This window comes from Rhamphochromis longiceps, linkage group LG22 (assembly GCF_057381845.1).
Source record: "Rhamphochromis longiceps isolate RC_006_pf linkage group LG22, R_longiceps_female_GT1.1, whole genome shotgun sequence".
In the NCBI taxonomy this organism is placed as follows: Eukaryota; Metazoa; Chordata; class Actinopteri; order Cichliformes; family Cichlidae; genus Rhamphochromis; species Rhamphochromis longiceps.
Window position 1 is genome coordinate 5658101 of NC_140577.1, and position 22804 is coordinate 5680904.

Sequence of the window (22804 nt, forward strand, 5' to 3'; positions counted from 1 at the left end):
ATCAAAATTATGGGGGCAAGACTTCATGTAGTAGACTGGGGGAGTTGTAGGTTCAGACTTTTAAAGGAGCTCAGCCCCCAATCATAACGCCACGCATTATGATTGGGGGCTGAGCATTTTAACACCTTGTCGTTAATATTAAGAGAAAATGCTACTTGCAAATGTCATCAACCATTTTCACATTTTCAAACCTCAATTCAATTTGATACACATTAAAACGTTACTTTCATAAGCAGCCTAATTAGTTGGATGACGTATTGTAATGTTTAAAAATGAATCAGAGTGAATAATCAGTGATTGTAATCTCATCCACCTGTTTTAGGGCGGAGCCTTTAGTTACCCAACCCAAGCGAAGACTTGTTAAAGAAGTTAAATAACTATTTGTGGCAAAGCAGAAAAGATAAGAAACAGTATTTCAGTCTCTTAACCACACAGAGGCTTCCACCAAATCATCAAGTACTTTAAGTGGCATTATTCAGTACAGACACTGGGAAATCACGCTGCCACTCCACAGACCAGTACGTGAAGCAAACTGGTAATAGAGTTGTTTCGTATGAATATTTCTGAATTCATCGAACCCTCCCTTTATCATGCAAACACAGCACAGGGCATCATGTACTCCAGTTTTATGAGTGGAGAACAGATTTGTAGCCCATCACATTGTTGTAGTGGCAGCCATCCTGTTCAGCCATGTTTAGAGTGAATCCTGTAAAATGCTGCTATTCAAACCAATATCCCCTGTTCAGAATGTCTACTGGCATGTTTTACGTGTGCTACTGGAAAACAAAGTCTCCATGAAATACATGAAAAACTAATTTTGTTTTTCAGCTGCCTTCGCTGTCTGCTCCCTCAGTCTTCCTGTTCTTATACAACCTCTCTGTCCTCTCTCTCTGCATCATCCTCACTTAACTAGGAACTAGAAAATAACAAAAATATCATCTTAGAACAATTAAGATAAGATTATTATTATTATTATGATAAGGGCAGGTTTAGGATCCATAATTGATAACAGTATAACACACTGCTTTATACTGAAGCTACAACTTTATGCTGTTCGGTGAATTTGACCACATGTCCACTCGATTTCTTTTTGCTCTCTGCTGTCTTCATCCTGCTCTCTCAAAAGTTAAACGTTACAGTGAATAAAGGACATAAACTCATCCATATAAGTTTATAGTGATATTCAAACTGAATACAGACGGATGCTGGACACTGACAGGTAACATTTGGACCTGCTGTCACTTGGATCTGAAGCCCAATTCATCCAGAATTGGAATAGAAATCTTTAACAAACTAAAATTATAAAGTACATCATCTCCTTGGCTGAAAGTAGTGATGCACCCACCTTTACATACCCAGTAATTCAATATTTGTGGTGTCAGGTTGGAACATGACTCATATTCACAAAGTTTCTGTTCACTCATGTTATTATACTCTCCTCTCCACACTCTGAATAATCGACATTATGCACGACCACAATGTTAAACTTTTATTTAGATGTTCAAGTATAGAAACAGTGCAGTAGTCTAACAGAACAAAGACTCTTTCCCCTGATTCTGTAGATCAAAACACAGCTGACCTGAAACATCCAACATAAACACATAAACACACACACACACACACGCACACACACACACACACACACACACACACACACACACACACACACACACACACTGTAAACCTGATTTTTGGCAGCTGCATTGACCATCTAACAGAACAAACAGTAATAAAATATACACATACATTTCTGTGTAGTATATATGTAATACAGTTACCATTAAAGTCATGACTGTTCATCACTGTCACATGTACCAGGGTTTGAGCAAAACATAGAAATAGCAATAATAGAGTACAGCTTTTCTTTGCAATACCTTATTTATAGCTTTCATCAGCGTATTCATATTTTTATTAAAGATGAAACAAATTATTTATGACAACTTTTATGAATTTTAAACTCAGTATTTCAAGACACCTCATGTTGTTGCTCATAAAAAAAACTGTGATTGTAAAGTGACTGTAAATGAACTGATCTGCAGTTAGTTCAAAGCACAGCAAATCAGAGAACTATTATTTTCAACTTATTGACCTTAAATCACGATATCTCCAAAGGTGCAGTGGTTAGCATTCTGACCTTGTCAGTAAAAGGTTGATGGTTCAATTCCAGCTGAAAACGCAAAGCCCCTTTGAGGTTGTGTCAGGAAAGTCATCCAGAGTTAAACTAAAATCAAACATGCAGAAGTAACTGCTGTAGCAAAGCAGCATTGAAACTGAATAATGTTAATACACACTCAGACCAACACTGAGGAAAATAAACACATAATTCCTACATATGTCGTTTTTCTTCTTCAGGACCATCTTTACTTATTATTGCATAAAAGAGACCTGCAGTATAAAATTATACTTAAAAAATTTAAATTGTTTTTTATGTTTTTTTCAGTGTTTATATTTATGTAGTTTTATTTTTATGTCTTTATGTTATTGTTATGTTATAATTATTGTTAATATTATTATAATTGTTGTTGTTGTTGTTATTAATTAATTAATTATTTTATTTTTTCATTTTTATTCTCTTCTTAATGTTAAGCACTTTGGTCAGGACTTGCTGTATTAAAGCACTTTATAAATAAAGTTAGTTTGGCTAAAAAGTTTTTTTTCTCACAGAAAATAGTGATTCTCTTTTTTTCCTGTGACATAAAAGTAAAAATTTGGTTCCTTCATGTTGTTTGGTGTATTTTGTGTATGTTTCAGTCACAAGTTGTAAATGGTAAATGGACTGATTCTTATATAGCACTTTTCTACTCTCCTGGAGTACTCAAAGCGCTCTATACAACAAGCCACATTCACCCAATTCTCACACGCACTTTATCTGTACTTAGTGCTTTTCTAACTAGAGTCACACACATTCACACTCCGATGGATGCATCAGAGAGCAACTTGGGGTTAGTATCTTGCCCAAGGATACTTGGCATGCAGACCAGAAGAGCCTGGGATCGAACCACCAACCTTCCGATCAGTAGGTGACCCACTCTACCTCCTGAGCTACAGCCACCCCAGCCAGGACGGTCCTGACACGACTGTCCTGGCTGGAATAAAAAATGTCCATTACAGTAGAAATGTTTTCTCAAGAGTTCAATGGTGCAGAATCCTCATGAAGTGAAGTTAGTCCACCTGATCAAAGTGTCTCCTGTTCAAAGAAAGATTCAGCTTTCATTAACGAGGAGTGAATGAAAAATTCTTCATGCATCAGCAAATGCAGTCAGTGTGAAAAATGGAGGATTTCTTTAAATGCATTCAGTACAACACAAAGATGACTGTATGTGGTACATGTGATGTGTTCAGAGACGTCACTTACCTTTGTTGCAGATTTCACTCTTTGTCAGAATTACTCTAAAGAAAAAAAACATTCAGGTCAAAAGCTCATCATGATAGAAGAGCTGTCACACACACTGGGCCACGACCATCTCCACACAAACTTTCCTCGTCTATCATGTCACTAGTGATACAGTTTAACTAGTTACTTGTTCCTCAGTAAAAATCTGTTATATGGCCTCGTTATTCATCATATATGAGGTTTTAGTGGAAGCGACTGGTTCTTACCCAGATAAGAAAGAGCATAAAAATGTCTAGTTTGTTATATTTAGATCTTTGCAAGTGGTTGCCATGTTCAGCATGTATGTTGCTCCCTCTGAGGATGTTGTTTTGTTTAGATAAGAGCATTTCAAAACAGTAACCCGAAAACAATCGACTGTAGGAGAAGAAACGTGTGATATGATGGCAATGGGAGGTTTATACCTGAAATCTACAGCTGCTGAGTCAGACCAGCTGAACAGTTCAGAAATGTTTTTAATAATTCAGAATGCATCAAAGTATAAAGATCCATGAGATTAATGAGTAAAAACCTGCAGTACCACACAAAGATTAAGACTGTGTGTCATAGAGAGCCTGTACGTACTTGTCATCAGCTCAGTTTTGATGGTTATGTCTGAAGAAGGTTTTGAATCTGAGGAGGAAAAATACAAAACGATTAACAAAATGATTATGTTCAACTAAAAAATAAAATGATCTGTTGATGTTGATGATAGTGTTAAATACAAACAGCATGAACACAAACACAGACAGGAGGGGAAAGTTTTCTCAGTTGCAGGAGGGTTTATGGTTCTGCTTCTGTCACTTGAATATTTAACTTTTTAAAATATGTGAGCACTGTTTCATTGTGTAGGTCAGAAAATTTCGCAGTGCTTATAAAACATATTTATGTGAGCACTACAGAAATCTCAGTTAGTGAACATGGAGAAAAGTTTATTGGGCAACATCCAGGCCATGAAAGAAGAAGAAGAATGAGGATGTGTGGTGGTGAAAAATGACAGAGAACAGAATAAATGAAGATCCTGAGGAGTTCAGGGAAACGTTGAAGCTAAGAGACGGATGAGCATTTGCAGCCAAACAGATTAAAGTAACAGGACGTGCAGTGATTCACAGATTTAGTTTGTTACTGTAGAATATTATTGAACATACTGAACAGAGACAGGGCCGTCTATGTTTCCAAGGTACTTGTTTTTAGTACTGATGCTTTAATTATTTTGTTCTGTTTAGTGCTGTGTAACTATAAACTATTATAACTGACTATATGAACACATGGTTTGAATTTCTAACCTTCTACTTTCATATTTAGAAAATGTAAAAAATAAAGCCACTACGTTACTATTTTTATGAGGACACAAAAAAATCCTCCAATCCAAGCACAAACAGACACACCTGAAGGGCTCCTTTCAGGATCATCTTCAGGTGAAGTCTTCATGTCTACAACAATCATACCAGACAGACAAAATCAAAACATAAGAACTTCAGCAACCAGCTGAGCTGCTCTTTGGTGATGCTGTTGTTAATTTCCAACATCTGCTTTGTTTCCATGCATTTAATTTTAGTCTCTAATTCACATTCAGTGAAACAGATTTTAATGTGAACAGGTTTCAGCTCAAAATGTCTACATGGGAATTTTACTTACAAGGTTTAGAAGGTTTAGCTGTAAATAAAAGAAAGAATCACATGTCAGTGATCATAGCTGTAAATACAGGAACACTGATCCCTACACCACTAACTCAAACTGGTTTACAAAGCTCTCCATGTTACTTTACCTTTTACTTTATTTACTATTGGTTCCTTCTCTCACTATGATAATACTGTTACAGTCTCATCACTCTGGGGCTTTAAACATCATTGCTGTACCAGGACCTGAAGCTTGTTTTAATGTGCAACCTGGAAAAACACTAAAAATACTGAATTCATCACTTTGGTTCACTCACCAGTTTTCTTTTTGTAAATAATGAATCCGATTAGTGCAACAACAGCAAGAACAAGAGCAGCAGTGACAATGGGTACGGTGATGGGGACGGCAGTGGGGCTGGAGCTGGGGCTGATCGTGATGCTGGGCACTTCTGTCGAGGCTAAAAACAAACAAACGAAAAAACAAAGAAGAAGAACAGCAAACAACTGATTTATTAATTTTAAATATTGTTTTGCAAAACAAATAGACTCAAATTTTTGTTCAAATATTGACAAAAATGTTGAATAAAGATAAAGACAAAGACAAAACTGAAATGTGTGTCCTTAATGTCTTTAACTTCTTTGACTTATACTAATACTAAACTAATATTATATTAAATCCAAACATTTAAAGTGTCAGTGTTACAACTGCAAACCATGATTGATTAGTTTATTATAAATAAAAATTATTTGTGTTTGTGGGTTTTTTTCTGTTTTAGACTGTTTATATATCATGAGTTCATACAGGAGGTCCATTCTGGGCTATAAAATGAGTAAAATTAGATTTTGAAAATAAAGTCAATATTTTATGACACCCATCAGCTCAAACACAAAACAATACAAACAACACATGTTCATCATTTCTGATTATATTCTTACCTTCATTTGTCCTGATGGCTGTTTTATCCAGTGTGGTGGTGACGTTTTCATTGATACCAGAGAACTGAAACACACAGTCGTACCTCCTCCAGTCTTCAGCTGGAACAGATCTCAGATCCAGGTTAACACTCATCTGGAAGGTCCCATCATTGTTGGTGAGGATCTCTCCTATCTCCACACCCTCATGAGTCTCCTCTCCATCTTTCCTCCACATCATCTTGGCTCTGTCAGGATAGAAACCTGTAGCGTGGCAGCTGATGGCAGAGGAGGAAGACTTCTGGAGGAGAGACACTGAGGGAAGAACTGGAGAGTAAAGCGAAACACAGGTCACAGTTTCTGTATTAACAGCATGCTAACACATATTAATGTACATATAGTACCATGTGAAGGATATTACAGAGTCAAATAAAGACTCTGTAATATAAAAATAAAGAAATAAGAAAAATATTTGAAGGGAGGGGGAAACACATTGTAAAAGGCTGAAGTGATGGTTTTGAAATTTAACGAATAAATTACATTTTGATTATTGTTTAAAAAAAACACATGAGATTAGCAGACAGAGAGGAAGAGAGAAAATACACTGAACTTAACTGTGTTGGTGATAAAAAAGTTGTATTACTTAATAAAAATGAGGTAAATTATCACACTAAGTGTGGTCATGTGATACCTGTTCTCATTAAAGAGCTCCTCCCATAGTTCAGATACTTCTTCAGCCACTCAGGACAAATCTGAGTGTAATAGTTCTTCACACTGGTTATAAAAGCGTTGTTACTGTCCCACTTGTGTTTGGTCACCACAGCCTGTCGTTTTGGAGCGACCCACGTCTCTGTCTGCAGGTCAAATATTATGAAGTCTTCTCCATCATAACCAAACTGCTCATATCCGTCCACCTCATTCGTCTCATCGTCCCATTCGCAGCCGTACATCCGCTGGACAATGTGAACACCTGAAAGAAGAACAGAGACGAAGACGACAGAACCAGAGTGAGATCCAGCATCGTCTCATATAAACACAGAGACACAAGTCAACAGAGACTAAAACACCTGACCTGATTCAACACAGCTTCCACAGAAGGAGGGTTTCAGGACAGAGAAGCCTGTTCAGCAGTGAGTTGCTACAACTGGTTTCAATAAACATAATAATAAATATCCTTAAAGACAAGCTATGTAAGATGTGAGCTCAGTACAAATACTGTTTTCAAAATGTTAAATGAAAGAGAGAAAAAGGTCATTTGACTTCACAATTCTTCATTTCTTCTTACTCTTTCGGTCACTCTCTTTAAGGGTCGCCACAGCAGATCCTCCTTCTCTACATCCATGAACTTCCTCCAAGGTCTTTCTCTTCTCAGCTCCACATTCAACATCCAAACCATCTCAGTCTTGCCACTTGGTCACTCCCAATAAAATCATCCTCAGCTCTGTTACCTCCAACTCGGTGCCTTCATCTCCACACCATGCATCGCAGCAGGTCTCAATACCATCTTGTAAACCTTCCCTTTCACTCTTGCTTGTACCACAGATCACACCCTGCACTTCTGTTGTGCACTGCCTGGTACTTTGGATGGTTGACCTAGTTATTTAAATTAATAATCATCACTATTTCTGCTTCTTGCATCCTCTCTGTAACACTGTTACACTGTCATTCACACACATGCACTCTGTGTTGCTTCTACTGATTTTCATTTCTCTTCTCACCAGCGTATAACCCCACCCCTTCCACCTGCTCCCTGCTCTCACTAGAGATCACAATACCTTCTGGAAACATCATAGTCCATGGAGACTTCAGTCTGACCTCATCTGTTAACCTGCCCATCCCCATTACAAACATGAGGGGGCTCAGAGCAGATCCATGATGTAATCCCACCCCCACCTTGAACCCAACTGTCACTCCAACCACACACACCACTGTCCAGATACATGTCCTGCACCACCCTCACATACTTCTCTGTCATCCTTGAGTTTCTCATGCAGCACCACAGTTCATCTTTTGGCATCTTATCATATGCTTTCTCCTCTAAACTTTTCCATCAACACTGAAAGAAACATCACATCTGTGATGCTCTTTCTCAGCATGAAGCCATACTGCCGCTTCCCAGTTCCCCAGACGTTAAGCAGTCTGGTTAAAAAGTCCACTGCTGTCTCTCCTAAACATCCCCATAACTCCACAGGGATGTGATCTGGACAAACTGCCTTTTCACTCTTCATCCTCTTACAGCTGCCCTCACGTCTTCTTTACTCATCCTCTGCACTTCCTGATTCCCTAGCTGCCCTCCATCTGCCCTTTACATTCATCGTGAGTCATCCTGTATTTAAATCTTTAATCTGAATGAAGTATTTTTAAAGTGTATGTATGCAAATCTGTTTATGACTAAAATAAATGCTGAAAACATTAACAGCAAATATCAGTAAAAAATACAATAAAACATAAACAAACCTCCAGTTTGGTTGAAGCGCTGCTTTGCGATTTCAATGTTGGCTTTGAACACCTGCTGGGCACTTACAAAGCCCCCAGTCTCTCTCTCCCAGTACTGCTCATCTATATTTCTGTTCATCCAGTCCTGTTTGGGCACAGTTCTCATGGTGTTGCTGTCAAACTGAACCATCTGAACTTCATCAACCATCCCAACAACCACGAACTCTGGGAAGTTTGGGACTTGAGAGGAAGCAGTGTAGAAATACTTCAGAGAGTGCTTCACTGGAAGAAATGTTTAATGTTGTGAGACACGGCTTTAAAAATCACAGTATTTTCAAAATTTAAAACAATATAGTGTCTCCTCTATAAATACAAAAACTAGATTTATGAATCAATGTTTTATCTTTTCTGATCATCTTATTTTAAAAACTTTTACAATTCGTTTTGTAAAAACTGGTGTTTGTGGGTCATTTTGATTTAATTATATTTTCATTTTGCATCAGTAATGATTTACAGTCCTTATTATGGCATTAACCCGACCATAGGCTGCCAATGAATTCATTTTTTAGTATTGTGCAGATTACAACTGTTTCTTTCCCTTTTTGCTAATATTACACTCCTATACCTTACACCATAAAACATTATGAGCAGCTTAAATTTTTCTTCTTCTACAATTGGAAATTTCATTTCAACAAAAAAAATTTGTAAACCAACACTCATTTAGGTTTTGATGTTTGTAGCTGTTTGTAGGCTTTCTGCAAACAGCTACAAACACCAGGGACCCAAACCAGCCCTCTCACGGCCTGTTTTCCCTCCAACATCTGGAAAGAGGTGACGGAGCATCAGCTGTAGAACCAGCAGGATGCTGGAAGGCTTCTTTGCACAAACTGTGGGACTGATAAATGTACTTTGGCCCCTCCCTTTACAAACCATAAACACACACTTAATCTGACCTAATTTAATCCCTCTCTGTGAGAGGACTGCTGCTAGCTGAATCAATCTGATTATTTACACTGGAGTTTGCTCAGTGTCTCTGCAGGCTGCTGCGTCATTGCTATTTATCCTTATTTTAGATTTGTTATCGCTGTATTTTATTTGTTTTACTGATCATTGTACTGTAGATGCTGGCGAGAAGCAACATCTTGTTGAAGCCTGTGTATTTCTGTTAAAAAAAACAACAACAACCCTGCGAAATAAAAATAAACCTTGACTCTTGAATATGTGCAAGCCGAGAGTCTGTTTACAGTAACACCTGAGCCACCTGAGAGCAACACTATCTCTAAAGAACAGTTTCATTTTTATGAAGCTTACCTGCAGACACAGACGCTGTCCAGTAAAGAAGCAGCATCATAAACGTCCTCATTTTCAATTCAATACTTGCAGTATAAGAAGAAAAAAATTAATACAACCGTTTATTGTTTTAATTTTGCCACAAAATGAAACTACAGCCTCTGAGTCCGCACGCGCAGTGACTCCTCTCTGACCAATAGGAATTCAAAGCTGGATGCGCCTCACCAGTAACCAGGCAAAATGAGAGAACCGAGGTTTATTTATTTACTAATTTATTTTGGAAAGTGGAGAATGACAGAAACAAAGAGCTAGTAGCGCCTAATCTGTGATTTTGATCAGAGACCTAAAGTGACGCAGGGATTAAAGACACATACAAATCATGTATATTTGTGTCACAGCTGTTATCACATATTTTCTGCAGTTATTTGTACTTAATCATATTCTTACTAATGCCATTTTAAAAGTAGTTATGCTCATGTTTACACAACTATGCAATTAACCTTGAGTTCCCAGAGTAATCCAGATACAATTATTCATCCACCCACAAATTTAGCTTGCAACCTTTTCCACCTGATTTGGGACAAGAGATAAGGTACACTCTAACAGGTCTCGCCCAGAGAGAGAGAAAGAGCAACCATACACTCTCACATCCACACCTATGCTTCATTTAATCACCAGTTAACCTAAAATGCGCGTTTTTGGGATCAAGTCAAAGTGAAAGAAGTGTAAAAGAATTGTTCCACAAACAAGCATCCAACAATAAACCAAAGTAAAAACACGTTTTTACAGGTAAAAGTCTTGCAGTCAAAATCACGCTTAAATAAAAGTCACAAAGCACCAACATAAGTAAAAGATTTATATTTATCATAAATTAAGTTGTAAGAGGTTATTGATTTGTAAGCAGTATTAATACTGCGTTATGTGGTTGAGGTCCATCAAATACAGTTCAGCAGTTTAAAGCTTGGCAAACCACAGGGGTCACCACCTCTGTGTAACCTGAGAGTTTGTGACATGAAAGCCTGCACACTGAAAACATGAGAAGAGGTCAAGATCAGATACTGCTGACTCTTTAACTAGAACATACTCAGAGGTGTCATGTGCTTGTAACTGTTGTATTTCATGAGCTTATAATATGATTTAAAGTCTAGAAAAGTCAACAAAGCTGTCAAATATAAAAACCAAAGCAAAAAAGAAAATATTTTATTTCTAAAATATTGGGATAGACAGACCAGAGAAAAACACACAGTGATGAAAAACGTATACACTTAATAACTTTGGGTAAGGTTAGACACTAAATGCTGCAATATGAGGAGAAAGCAGTCAGAGCAGAGTAAAGGTGCCCAATATTCAGAGATTATCATATTTAATCTCAGAAAAGCAGCAAAGTAACCAGTTTAACCAGATTACAGAGGTTGTTTTCAGCGTTATAACATGACGATGATGAACTAGAGCTTTAACTATGTAGAGAAAATGAGCAGGTTTTTCAAATGAATTCAGAGAATGTGAAATGTCAAAGAACAAATGAACAAAGTCAGTGATCTCATTTAGCTTCCAGCAACATCACATCTTTTAAATTTGAGATTTGCCTCTTTATCTTTTAATTTGCCAACATATGTAAACTTACAACTTCTGTCATTCTTTAATTTCTCCTGTCTTTAAAGTGGGAAGAAGTATATTGTTTTCACACCAGAACAAAGGAATCCACCTAAAATCAGACAGAGCTCTGATGCATTTCCTGGTTTTATTTTGAGAGGTTATAAAAACACAACACCCTTCTGAAGCATGAGTTTGTGTTTCTTTGTTACCTTCCTAAACTTAGATTCACACATCATCACCCTCACACAGATACTGGTGTGTGTTGTCACTGTGACACACCCAGCTGATGCTCTTCTGGGCTGTGACTTGCAAACAAAGAAATGACAGAAGTTGAAGCTCCAGCGGAAAACTTCAGCAAATCTTCTGATCATTCACGGTGTTAGAGCGCCACCACTGGACTCAAACAGCACTCCATCTGTGCTGTTCTGAGAAACCACGTGATGACTCTGTTAGGTTTCGTTTTTGTGTTTATGAAGCTGGATCTGGTTTGATTTGCAAGCGTTGGCACACAAACAAAGAGGCTGTTATCTAATTTAAGCGCCAGGTCGTCAAGGCTTTTTGTCTTCCTGGTTTTGCAACATTGCTGCAATGATAAAGAAATGAAGCTAATAATGATTAACATCAGAAAAACTTTAGCAATGTAGAACTATGTATGTATGAAAACACATAAACCACAATATTTAAGTATTATTGTCTGAATCCAAGGGTTACATACATAATATTATACATTTGGAATATAAAAATAAAGTTTTGGATTTTAAGACTTTTTACTAGTTCTGTTTCTCTTGTCCTCGTCTGATATTTTTTATTTGTTTTTTGAGTAGGATTTGCCACAACATCCAATTAAAAAACATTTCTATTTATCTCTCTCTCGCTGTCTCATTAATAAGATTTGGATTTTTGAGATGTGAGTCAGTAGCAGAATTCAGTGGGTGGTGTTAATACACCTGACTGTAACAAAGAAGGAAAAAATGTCTGTTTGTTGTTTAGACTCCGCCACACTCAAAATAAAACTGCCGCATGCGCAGTAGCTCCTCTCTGACCAATAGGAATTCAAAGCTGGCTGCATCTTAACAGTAACCAGGCAAAAAAAGGGAACTAAGGTTTTCTCTCGAAAGTGAAACCTATCAGGCAGAATGACCTCAGAAACAAAGAGCTAGTGGTGTGTAGTCTGTGGGCCTCGTCTTCAACCACTACCTCACTGTAGGCCGTCTATTTGCTTCACATCTATTATCACATATTTTCTGAAGTTATTTATACTTAATCACATTCTTACTAAATCCATTTTAAAAGTAATTTAAATTATGCTCGTGTTTACACTCATATACAAATAACTTCCCCAAGTAATCCAGATACAATTATTCATCCACCACAAATTAATCTGGAAACCTATTCCAGCAAAATCAGCTGGAATAGCTGTGTGTCCTTCTCTTTCTGCAATGTTGCTGCAATGATAAAATAAGGAAACGATCAATTCCTAAAATCAGAAATGTTGAATTTTTTTATGTATAAAAACAAATAAAGATCAATATTTAAGTATTATTGTCTAAACCGAAGGTCTACGACTGAATATTATGTATTTACATATAAAAATTAAAATATAATGTTGGATTTTAAGACTTTCTGTTATTTCTGATTCTCTTGTCCTCATCTGACCTCTGCCCTCACAGACTCTTTCTCACAACTTGCTGCCTTTCGTATGAACTCACTTCAAGCTATAATCCCACTTTTCATGATTAAACCACAAATTCTGCACATAAACCTGAATGAGCATCAAAGACTATCATTAAGCTCTGCTGCAGGACTTCTTTTATTTTTAATAGCAGGTTTCTCCAGAATGTGCTGCTGGGTTTGGTTTGTCAGATGGCGCCATCTAGCAATGGGATTGTAGTACTGCTGAATATAAAAGTAAGCTTTGTCTTTAAGTGTTTTCTTACCCCTAAATATATCTTTGATCAAATCCCTTCAGGCATATAGGAAAGTCAGCTTTTGCAGATGATACACTCATCAGGAAGAGAGGAAGAAGTGTGCAGACTGTTAAAAAGCAGCTGCAAGAAGCAGTGAAGTAGGTACAAATATGGGCTACTACATGAGGATTTCAGCTCTCCATAGAAAATAAAACAAAATCGTGTATTTAAAAGGAAACATATAAGCAAAGATTGCTTCATTTATCTGCATGTCATTGGAATTTTTAGGAGTGCACTTTGATGTAAAGCTTACATGAACACAGCACATTAACAGGTATGAGAAGAAAATGTAAAAAGAGTTTAAATATAATACCTGGTGGAAACACAATGGGAATCACAAAAGGTCATTTTAAAAAAAGGACATGCATATATATCAGTGATAAGATGTAGTTTGATTATGGAGCTGTAACATTGGGTTATTATCTGTTTGTATTGAGGCACAGGTTTCGCAGCCTTTGGTGAACCGAGCAGAGATCATAGACCTGGACTCTACAGATTTAATGGCGCTGTTTCTGTGAGCAGTCACATCATCAGTAAACACTAGCGGTACTAGTTGCTGTGCTTTCAATCATGAGCTGTTTTTCTTTTCCAAGCTCTTCATTTCCCATCATTGTTATAACATTTGTTTCATTTGTTTAATGATTTATTTATTAATTCATTTTATTGTTTACATTTCTGTGTACGCCGTTTTAGATGTTTTCTGGGAAAGTCTTCCTGTTCTTGAGTGTAACCAGTGTTTTGTACCATGTTGTAAACTCTCTGTATTTACATTAAATAATGGTTCTCATGACTGTAGACCATGACAATGACATACATACTCATCCAGTGTTACTGGCTTGGTTAGATGTTTTAAATTATTTCTTGTAACCATGTAAATAATTCTGCCATCATTCACTTTAGTTGTCTTCTGTGGTCTTTCAGGCCTTTTGTTGTTGCCGAGCTGGTCAGTGCATTCATTCTTTTTAATAATCCATCCATCTTCTTCCGCTTTATCCGGGGCCGGGTCGCGGGGGCAGCAGCCTAAGCAGAGAAGCCCAGACCTCGCTCTCCCCAGCCACCTCCTCTATCTTATCCTGGGGCGTTCCAAGGCATTCCCAGGTCAGCCGAGAGATATAATCTCTCCAGCATGCCCTTTTTAATAATGCACCGGATTATTGATTTGGCCACTTGTGCGTTTTTGCTCTCTCTGAAATGTTTATTTGGGTTTCTCAGCCTAGTAAAGTCTCCATAACTTGCACCAACATCTTTTTGTGCTCACATTTAAAATTGGAGTTATATTATCCATGCTTAAATAAAAGCTAATCAAAAAAACAGTAGTTTGACTTTTCAGTACACTGCAGACCAGCTCCCACCAGGAACAAACCTGACAACAATCTGCTGGCAAAGCTAAAGCTACATGATTGTGTTTGGAGCAGAAACAACTAAGAACAGCTTCGGCTAAACACACACCTCAGGGCATGGTCATGTAAAGTTAACACTTCTTTTGAGGAGACCTTTAAGCAAATCGTTGGACAGTCACATCAGCAGGTGGAGTTTTCTAACTTCCAGGAGGATCAATGTTTCTTGGATTACAACCTGCGTTGTTGCAGCATCTGCTCTTCATGTGAAACATCCAGCACACAGAGCAGCTGTCTAAAGTAGATCCAGTGACGTCTCCACCGAACTTCTAGTATGAACGACGGCATCCAAGAGTTTTGCTCTTTAAAATGTCTGAGTTCTCACCCTCCTCTGACGTATCACTTTCATGTAGGACTCATGGCAAATATTAAGTGAATGAAGTTTCATTTATTAAAATTGCACAAGTGGAATTGGATGCTTTTGACTGGAATTCCTTGAAACCCCAAAAACGTTATATTTTTTAAAGGACTAACCAAAGTAGATGCAGAAAACAACGACGTGACAAAATCATTAGAAAAATTTAATGATTTTTTTAAAAGGGAAAAACTGTGAGATATGACAAAAAATTATACCACTGTGGTCTAGAAGAATCTCAGTCAGTAGGATTCAGTTTAAACATGTCCTCAGTTGCCTGATAAAATGATTAAATAATAATAATTAAATAAATAAATATAACATAGAATCCCTCCACTGTTTACTGTTCTACGAATGATTTTATATATAAAATCTGTACAAGTTCTGAATATCATACATTGTGCAAGGAGTTCATTAATAATCCCAGCTCTATGATGTCTGTAATCACAGAGCTTAACAAAATGTGTCAAATAAATTAATTTGAAGGAGAACGTTCTTGAAAAGAAACTCTTCTTATAAAAGATAACATTATAAAGTTTATAAATTATAACAGAACCAAAACAAAATGACAAAAGAAGCATAAAAAGAAAAAAGAAACCAGCTTCTCATCATAGACAAATGTCCCAAAAATGTTTAAATAATTTAGGATCTACATCTGTGAATGTTGCAATTTCTGAGTGAAAAACACAAAATGACTGATTCTGTTCATCTGGACGTAGCGTTTTCAGTGGGAGAAACGTTTCGTCGCTCATTCAAGTGACTTGTAAACTTATAACCAGAAAATTTGCATAATGACTGGAATTAGCACCACTGACTAGCAATGGGCCACGAGGTCAGTTTTATAATTGCTATTAAAGTCATGACCTTTGATCTGTAGTCACGAGTACCATTCACAGAGAGTCGGGGCTGCAATCACAGCTGCACCCTTTGGTCCTTCCTCAGTTCAGAGATGGTTGTCTACTCTTTACTGATCTCCTGTCAGAACAGAAATATTGAGTCTGTTTAATGCAGTCATTCATTTTTTACTTCATACTTTTTGGATTTGGAACATTTATTTTACATTTATAGACATTTATATAATAATAAATAATATTTAAAAGTTTTTAGAGATGATATTAAATAGTGTAGTTTGATGTGCTGTACGTACATTAGGATTTAACTACTTTTGAGTCTGAATCTTCAAGTCACAGTATCAGAAGCTTAAAAAGAAGAATTATATTTTCAGATGAATAACAACATTAGTTATTTCTGTCAAGCTGACGTCAGTGACTCTACAAATCTTTTTATATTCAGTACACAAATAACATCCAAATATCTTTAAACACATTTTAAAATACTTACTGTTTGCACGATTAAACCCTGAAAACAGACATTACCACAGTTATTTATTTAGAAATTAATCAGGCAGTAAGTATTTTACATAATTTAATTAGTAAGTGCTATCTAAATTATTAAATATTCCCAATTTATGATTTTTTTATATCATAGGAACAGGGCATGAATTATATTAATTTATTAGAATAATAATATATTAGTAAATATTTCACATGGATATAATTCATAAAGCATAAAAATATATTTTGCTCATTACCATTTCCTCGTAACTTAAAATAGATTCCGATACAGACGGCCAGGAGAAGAACCGCAAGACCTCCGATAACACCACCAACATGAAACCCTGAAGGACCTGAAACCACAATATTTACAATATTTCTCTCACAGACCAGTGAGTAATCAGACTATGTTCATTACATTTACATGACATTAGTGCTTTGATTATTTTAAAAGTATTGCAGGACTTAAACAACCTGATATATTCTCAGTGTAGATCAGTGAATAATGAGTTTTAGGATGAGTTTAGCCAGAATAACTGAATCACAGTTACTGTTTGATTCTCAGCAGCTACATCATAATGACTGACCCAGTGAAAACTGTGTTACAATTAGGGATGGGTACCGGTATCCGGTGCCATGATGGCACTGGTTCTGACATAAACGGTAGTAACCAGACCGAAAAGCAGCGCACATTTCGGTGATTTCGGTTTGGAGACCACAGACTGGGACACATTGAAGGCTGCTTCTAACAGCTTGGACGAGTTTACGGACACTGTCACCTCCTATATCCACTTCTGTGAGGACAGCATTGTGCCATCACGCACCAGGGTGAGTTATAACAATGACAAACCCTGGTTTACCCCTAAACTCAAAAAGCTGTGGCTGGAAAAGAGTAAGGCGTTCAGAAGCGGAGACAGGGACTGCTACAGAGAGGCCAAGTACAAGTTCACTAAGGAAGTGGACATTGCCAAACATCAGCACTCTGAGAAGATGCAGCAGCAGATCTCAGAGAATGACTCGGCCTCTGTGTGGAAAGGTTTTAGGAATATTACAAACTACAAGCCTAAAACCCCCCACTCCACTGACGACTTGCTCTTGGCCAACACCCTCAACGACTTCTACTGCCGTTTTGACGAGCCATCAGGCAGCCTTCACACCTCCAACGACCCCAACAATAGAGGCACTTTGGACACTCATTCCCCCACCTCTCCCCCCTCCATAGAGCCATCACCACCTTCAAACTGTTCACCTACAACACCCCCCTCCTCACCCCACACAAAAGAGGATTTCACACCACCTCCTCCGACCACAACTCTTCATATTCATGAAGCAGATGTGAGGAAGCAGTTTAAGAATCTGAATGCTCGGAAAGCTCCCGGCCCAGACGGTGTGTCTCCTGCCACCCTCAGACACTGTGCAAACGAGCTGGCCCCAGTGTTTTCTGGCATTTTCAACTCCTCACTGCAGGCATGTCATGTGCCTGCCTGCTTCAAGTCCTCTACCATAATCTCTGTCCCCAAGAAACCTAGGATCACTGGACTAAATGACTACAGACCCGTGGCTCTGACATCTGTGGTCATGAAGTCATTTGAGCGCCTAGTTCTCTCCCATCTCAAGACCCTCACGGCCCCCCTCCTGGACCCCCTGCAGTTTGCATATAGAGCCAACAGGTCTGTAGACGACGCCATCAACATGGCCCTACACTTCATCCTGCAGCATCTGGACTCCCCAGGAACCTACGCCAGGATCCTGTTTGTGGACTTCAGCTCTGCCTTCAACACCATCCTTCCAGACCATCTCCGAGGCAAGCTTTCCCAGATGAATGTGCCTGATCCCATCTGCCGGTGGATCACTGACTTCCTGACGGACAGGAAGCAGCACGTGAGGCTGGGGAAGAATGTCTCGGACTCCCGGACCATCAGCACCGGCTCCCCTCAGGGCTGTGTTCTTTCTCCTCTGCTCTTCTCCCTGTACACCAACTGCTGCACCTCCACCCACCAGTCTGTCAAGCTAATCAAGTTCGCAGATGACACCACCGTCATTGGGCTCATCTCTGACGGGGATGAGTCTGCCTACAGGAGGGAGGTTGAACGTCTGGTGTCCTGGTGCAGCCACAACAACCTGGTGCTGAATGCCCAGAAGACAGTGGAGATTATTGTGGACTTCAGGAAGCACACAGCCCCACTCCCCCCCATCATCCTGACTGACACCCCCATCACCTCTGTGGACTCATTCCGCTTCCTGGGTACCACCATCACCCAGGACCTGAAGTGGGAGCCCACCATCACCTCCGTCATCAAGAAAGCCCAGCAGAGGATGTACTTCCTGAGGCAGCTGAAGAAATTCAACCTGCCAACACGGACGATGATGCAATTCTACACTGCAACCATCGAGTCCATCCTCACCTCCTCCATCACCGTGTGGTACGCTGGAGCCACTATCAGGGACAAACAGAGACTGCAGCGTGTTGTGCGCTCTGCTGAGAAGGTGATTGGCTGCAGACTCCCATCTCTGCAGGACCTGTACACCTCCAGGATACTGCGGCGTGCAGCCCGGATCTCAGCTGACCCTTCTCACCCTGGACACAGTCTGTTTGACCTGCTCCCCTCAGGCAGGAGGCTCCGGTCCATTCGCACCAGAACCTCTCGCCACAAGAACAGTTTCTTCCCCTCTGCTGTTGGACACATGAACAATAACCACATGACTGTCCCCGCCACTAACACATGACCCTACGCTGTGTCACTGCATCATTTCATGTCTGGCACTGATCACCACCTGCACTCATGTATATATCTTTCTACGTAGCACTCTTAATTCTTATTCTCATGTATATATCTCATGTATATCTCATGCACATATCTTTCTTTCTACATAGCACTTTAATTCTTATTGTTTGCACTGAAGCACCGCAGCAATTTCCTAATGTTGTAAACCTCAACATCTGGCAATAAACCCATTCTGATTCTGATTCTGATTCTGATTTATTTCGGTGCTTTTTTTTCCTGAGCTGTGATACACTTTAGATTCTAGCCAATCATTTTACGTTTCCGAGGATAGTAGGCGGGGCCAGGTACGTACGTTCTTTCAGAGCAGAGCTACAGATTAAAATGCCCAAGGCAAAGCGGTCAAAAGTCTGGCTGTACTTCACAGCAAAAGATGCAAACTCAGCAGCCTGCAACAAGTGCTTTAAGCTGATACTGTGATACTGTCAAAGGAGGTAACACCTCGAATCCGATGAAACACCTGGCGACGCATAGCGTTTTTTTTAAAAGCTGAGAAATGCGCCAAATTTGATAGCTTGCTGCGAGACCTCACACCGTGCACATCTACTGCGGGTGGGTTGCCTGTTATCGGACCCGGAGTTAGCAACATCCCCCAAAAACCCGAAGAGTACAGTCCTGGCCCCTAGCCCTGCCGGTGTAGCAGAAATGATGATGGATGATGATGCAGCAGCAGCCGTTCTTCTCTGCGTGAGTAGCTTAATGTTGTTCGTGTGTAATTTACCTTGAGTAGGCTAACCACGTTATTACATTAATGCATGTAAGGTGAACTAGCAAACACCATCATAGCTACATGCGGCTGTCTTCTTCTTTGATGGCAGATACTCTCTTCACCCTGGCCAAAAAGGCTAAAATGACCAAAGAAAAAGTGGAAAACAGTTAAACATGAGAGGTTTTTGGACAAAGTTTGTGTTTTTTCCATTGTTTAAGCACTGCTTCCAGCCAAGAGTGATACCATATATGCCCCATAGCTGCAGAAAAGGCTAACATTGTTATCTTTTTACAAAAAAACAGCTGAACATGAGAGGTTTTTGGACCAATTTTGTGTTTTCCATTCTTTAAGCACCGGTTTGAGCACCGTTTAAGCACCGGCACCGTTTCAAAAGTACCGGTTTGGCACCAGTATCGGATAAAACCTAAACGATACCCATCCCTAGTTACAATACTGCATATATTTTTTCATGCTGTGAGAAAACAAGTTATAAATAAACATCATGCAATCCTTTATGTAAAATATCAGCATCAGATCTAACCTGTGCACAGTTTAGGATCCTTTGTGAACTTGATGAGAAACATACTGTGAAAATACTAAAATACACAAATGTAAAAAATAAAAATAACATTTTCCCAAAATGCATAGTGAGAATTAAAAAATAAAGCTGTGAATATATTATTGGATCTTGACCTTTTGTCCCATTAACTCTGAAATTATTTATTTAAATCAGATTGTAATTAAATGGCTGATTAGTTTTTGTGACCATTTACTGAACCACTGTGGTGATGACAGGTTACAGTGTACATGGAATAACAAAACAGGCCAGAAGAAAGATAAATATATTTTTTTAAAGGTTAATAATCTCCCTTTGAATTCAGTCTTACCTGTATTGGTCTTGATTTTTGTTTTGTCTAGTTTGGTGACGATCTCCTTGTTGACACCACTGAACTGAAACACACATTCGTGCCTCTCCCAGTCTTCAGGTTTGACTGATGAAAGTTTCAGATCAACACTCATCTGGAAGGTCTCATCATTGTTGGGGAGGATCTCTCCTTTGTGCACACCCTCATGAAGCTCCTCTCCATCTTTCCTCCAGAACATCTCAGCTACGTTAGGAAAAAATCCCGTAGCGTGGCAGCTGATGGGAGAGGAGGGCGTCTTCTGGAGGAGAGACACTGAGGGAGGAACTAAAGAGTAAAGAGGTTTTTAGTTTGTTATGTCTTATTAACTGTACTTTAATATTACTGTTTCTGTTGTCATAGGGAAAAAGACAAGGAACACCCCAGATATGATGGATAGATAGGCTGCCAGAAGCCAAGTGTGTCCACAAAGTTCATACTAGAAAGTGTAATGTTCAGACAAGTTCTTTATTTAGGCTGATAAGAGCCTAAGAAGAACAAAAAAAGAAAGAGTACTAAGAATACAACGAGGACACCAAAAATTAGTAAGGAATAAAGAGTTCCCAGAAACAGTACAAGACGAACAGAAACTGGAACTAAACTCAGGGTAGAAAACATGAAAGAAACACACAAAGATGAAAAAAAAGCCGACTAAGAATCAAACTGAAGACATTTAATAATAAACAGAATTTGAAAGACCTTCTGGGTCAAAGACCCAGGACCATGACAGTTTATCCAACATAAGCTGCTCTGCAACCCTGGAGCCGATCCTAGCTGTCAATGTGTAAGAGGTGGACAGCTCACCAGTGTATCACGAGAGAAATATAGATGCAGAGTAATAAGGAAGAGATGGAAACTGAAAATAAAAGCATGAAATGAAACTAAGAATCTTAATAGAAAGGACCAAGATGAAGTTAGTAGAAAAACAACGAACAAAAAGCCATGAATGTAAAAAACAAAACACAGTGGTAAATATATGAGTGAAGAGAGGTGATGAGAAAAATTAGAAAACTGTTTTTTTTTTTCATTATTATGGACACAGAAATTGAGTCATATGAATATTGTGTCCATTGCTCTAAATCTGGTGATTTTACCTGTTTTCATCAGAGATTTCCTCCCAGAGTTCACAAAGTTCTTCAGTTTGTCAACACACTCCTGTGTGAGGAAGTACTTCTTGTATAATATGCGAGTTTTGTCTCTGTCCCAGTTATGTTTGGTTATAACAGCCTGAGGTGCTGAAGCAATATATGTCTCTGTCTTCAGGTCAAATGCAACATAATCTTTTCCATCATAACCAAGTATCTCAAATCCAGTCACCTCTTCTGTGTCTTCGTTCCACTCACAGCCGTACATCCACTGCAAAATGTGAACACCTGAAAGATAAAGAACTGTAGTAAATGAGAGATATTCGATCTTTAGATGCTGTTCAGCAGACAGCAACCCTCAAACTGTTGTAAAGAAGGAGTCCTTTTTATTCAATGTTAAGAGAGCCTCAGTGTTTTTAATATAGACAAAAAAGCACTGAGCTACCCTACGTAGGGAATAATCAAAGACACACAACAAAACACATCCTTGTTATGAAGTCAGCACATCAAATCAGTGTTTCTGGAGCTGATATTTAGTCCACAAGACACTCAAAACACCTCTGAGAGAGCATGCTCTTGGCAACTGGACACTCTAACGTTTGCTTTAATTGTTTTGATGCATACTCAATCAGCCAGGTGATGAAATTATTTCAGTGTTTTAAGTGGAAGAAACATTTCTTCCAGATGAACAGAATTAACTTTTTAGGGCTTGCTTCAGGATATGTACTATAATAATAATAATAATAATATTTAATTTAAAATATATTTAGTTACATTTTATTTTTATGATTATAGTACATATCCTGAAAGTTTTATGTTACTTATTTTACTTTGTGATTCTGTCTTGAAAGGTGCTACATAAATAAAAATTTATTTATTTGAAACATGCTGAGACGTTTAAAAACAATCATTAAATGATATTGAGCAACATTTTAAATGTACAGTATATCAAAATTCAAACTCTAAACCTCATAGAAAATTATCTAACTCAGTTGTAGCCTATTGGTCCCTACTGAGCTCATATATACCTTTGATTGAACTGTCTTATC

At 38.4% G+C, this 22804-nt stretch overlaps 1 protein-coding gene across 2 annotated transcripts; it reads right to left on the reverse strand.

Moving 5' to 3' along the window:
• Positions 1–1666: 1666 nt before the first annotated feature.
• On the reverse strand, positions 1667–22039 carry LOC146643223 (major histocompatibility complex class I-related protein 1-like). Of its 2 annotated transcripts, XM_085396639.1 has the most exons (11): positions 21765–22039; positions 20656–20958; positions 8359–8619; positions 6593–6871; positions 5926–6228; positions 5307–5447; positions 5009–5026; positions 4759–4803; positions 3956–4003; positions 3356–3390; positions 1675–3187 (listed from the first exon to the last, which is right to left on the reverse strand). In XM_085396639.1, the coding sequence occupies exons 1-10, from the start codon at positions 22021–22023 to the stop codon at positions 3386–3388; spliced, it is 1662 nt and encodes a 553-aa protein (XP_085252765.1). In that variant the 5' UTR covers positions 22024–22039; the 3' UTR covers positions 1675–3187; positions 3356–3385. The 2 variants fall into 2 exon arrangements, with proteins under 2 accessions (XP_085252764.1, XP_085252765.1); XM_085396638.1 differs by lacking the exons at positions 20656–20958; positions 21765–22039 and adding an exon at positions 9649–9751 and having other exon boundaries at positions 1667–3187.
• Positions 22040–22804: the final 765 nt, after the last annotated feature.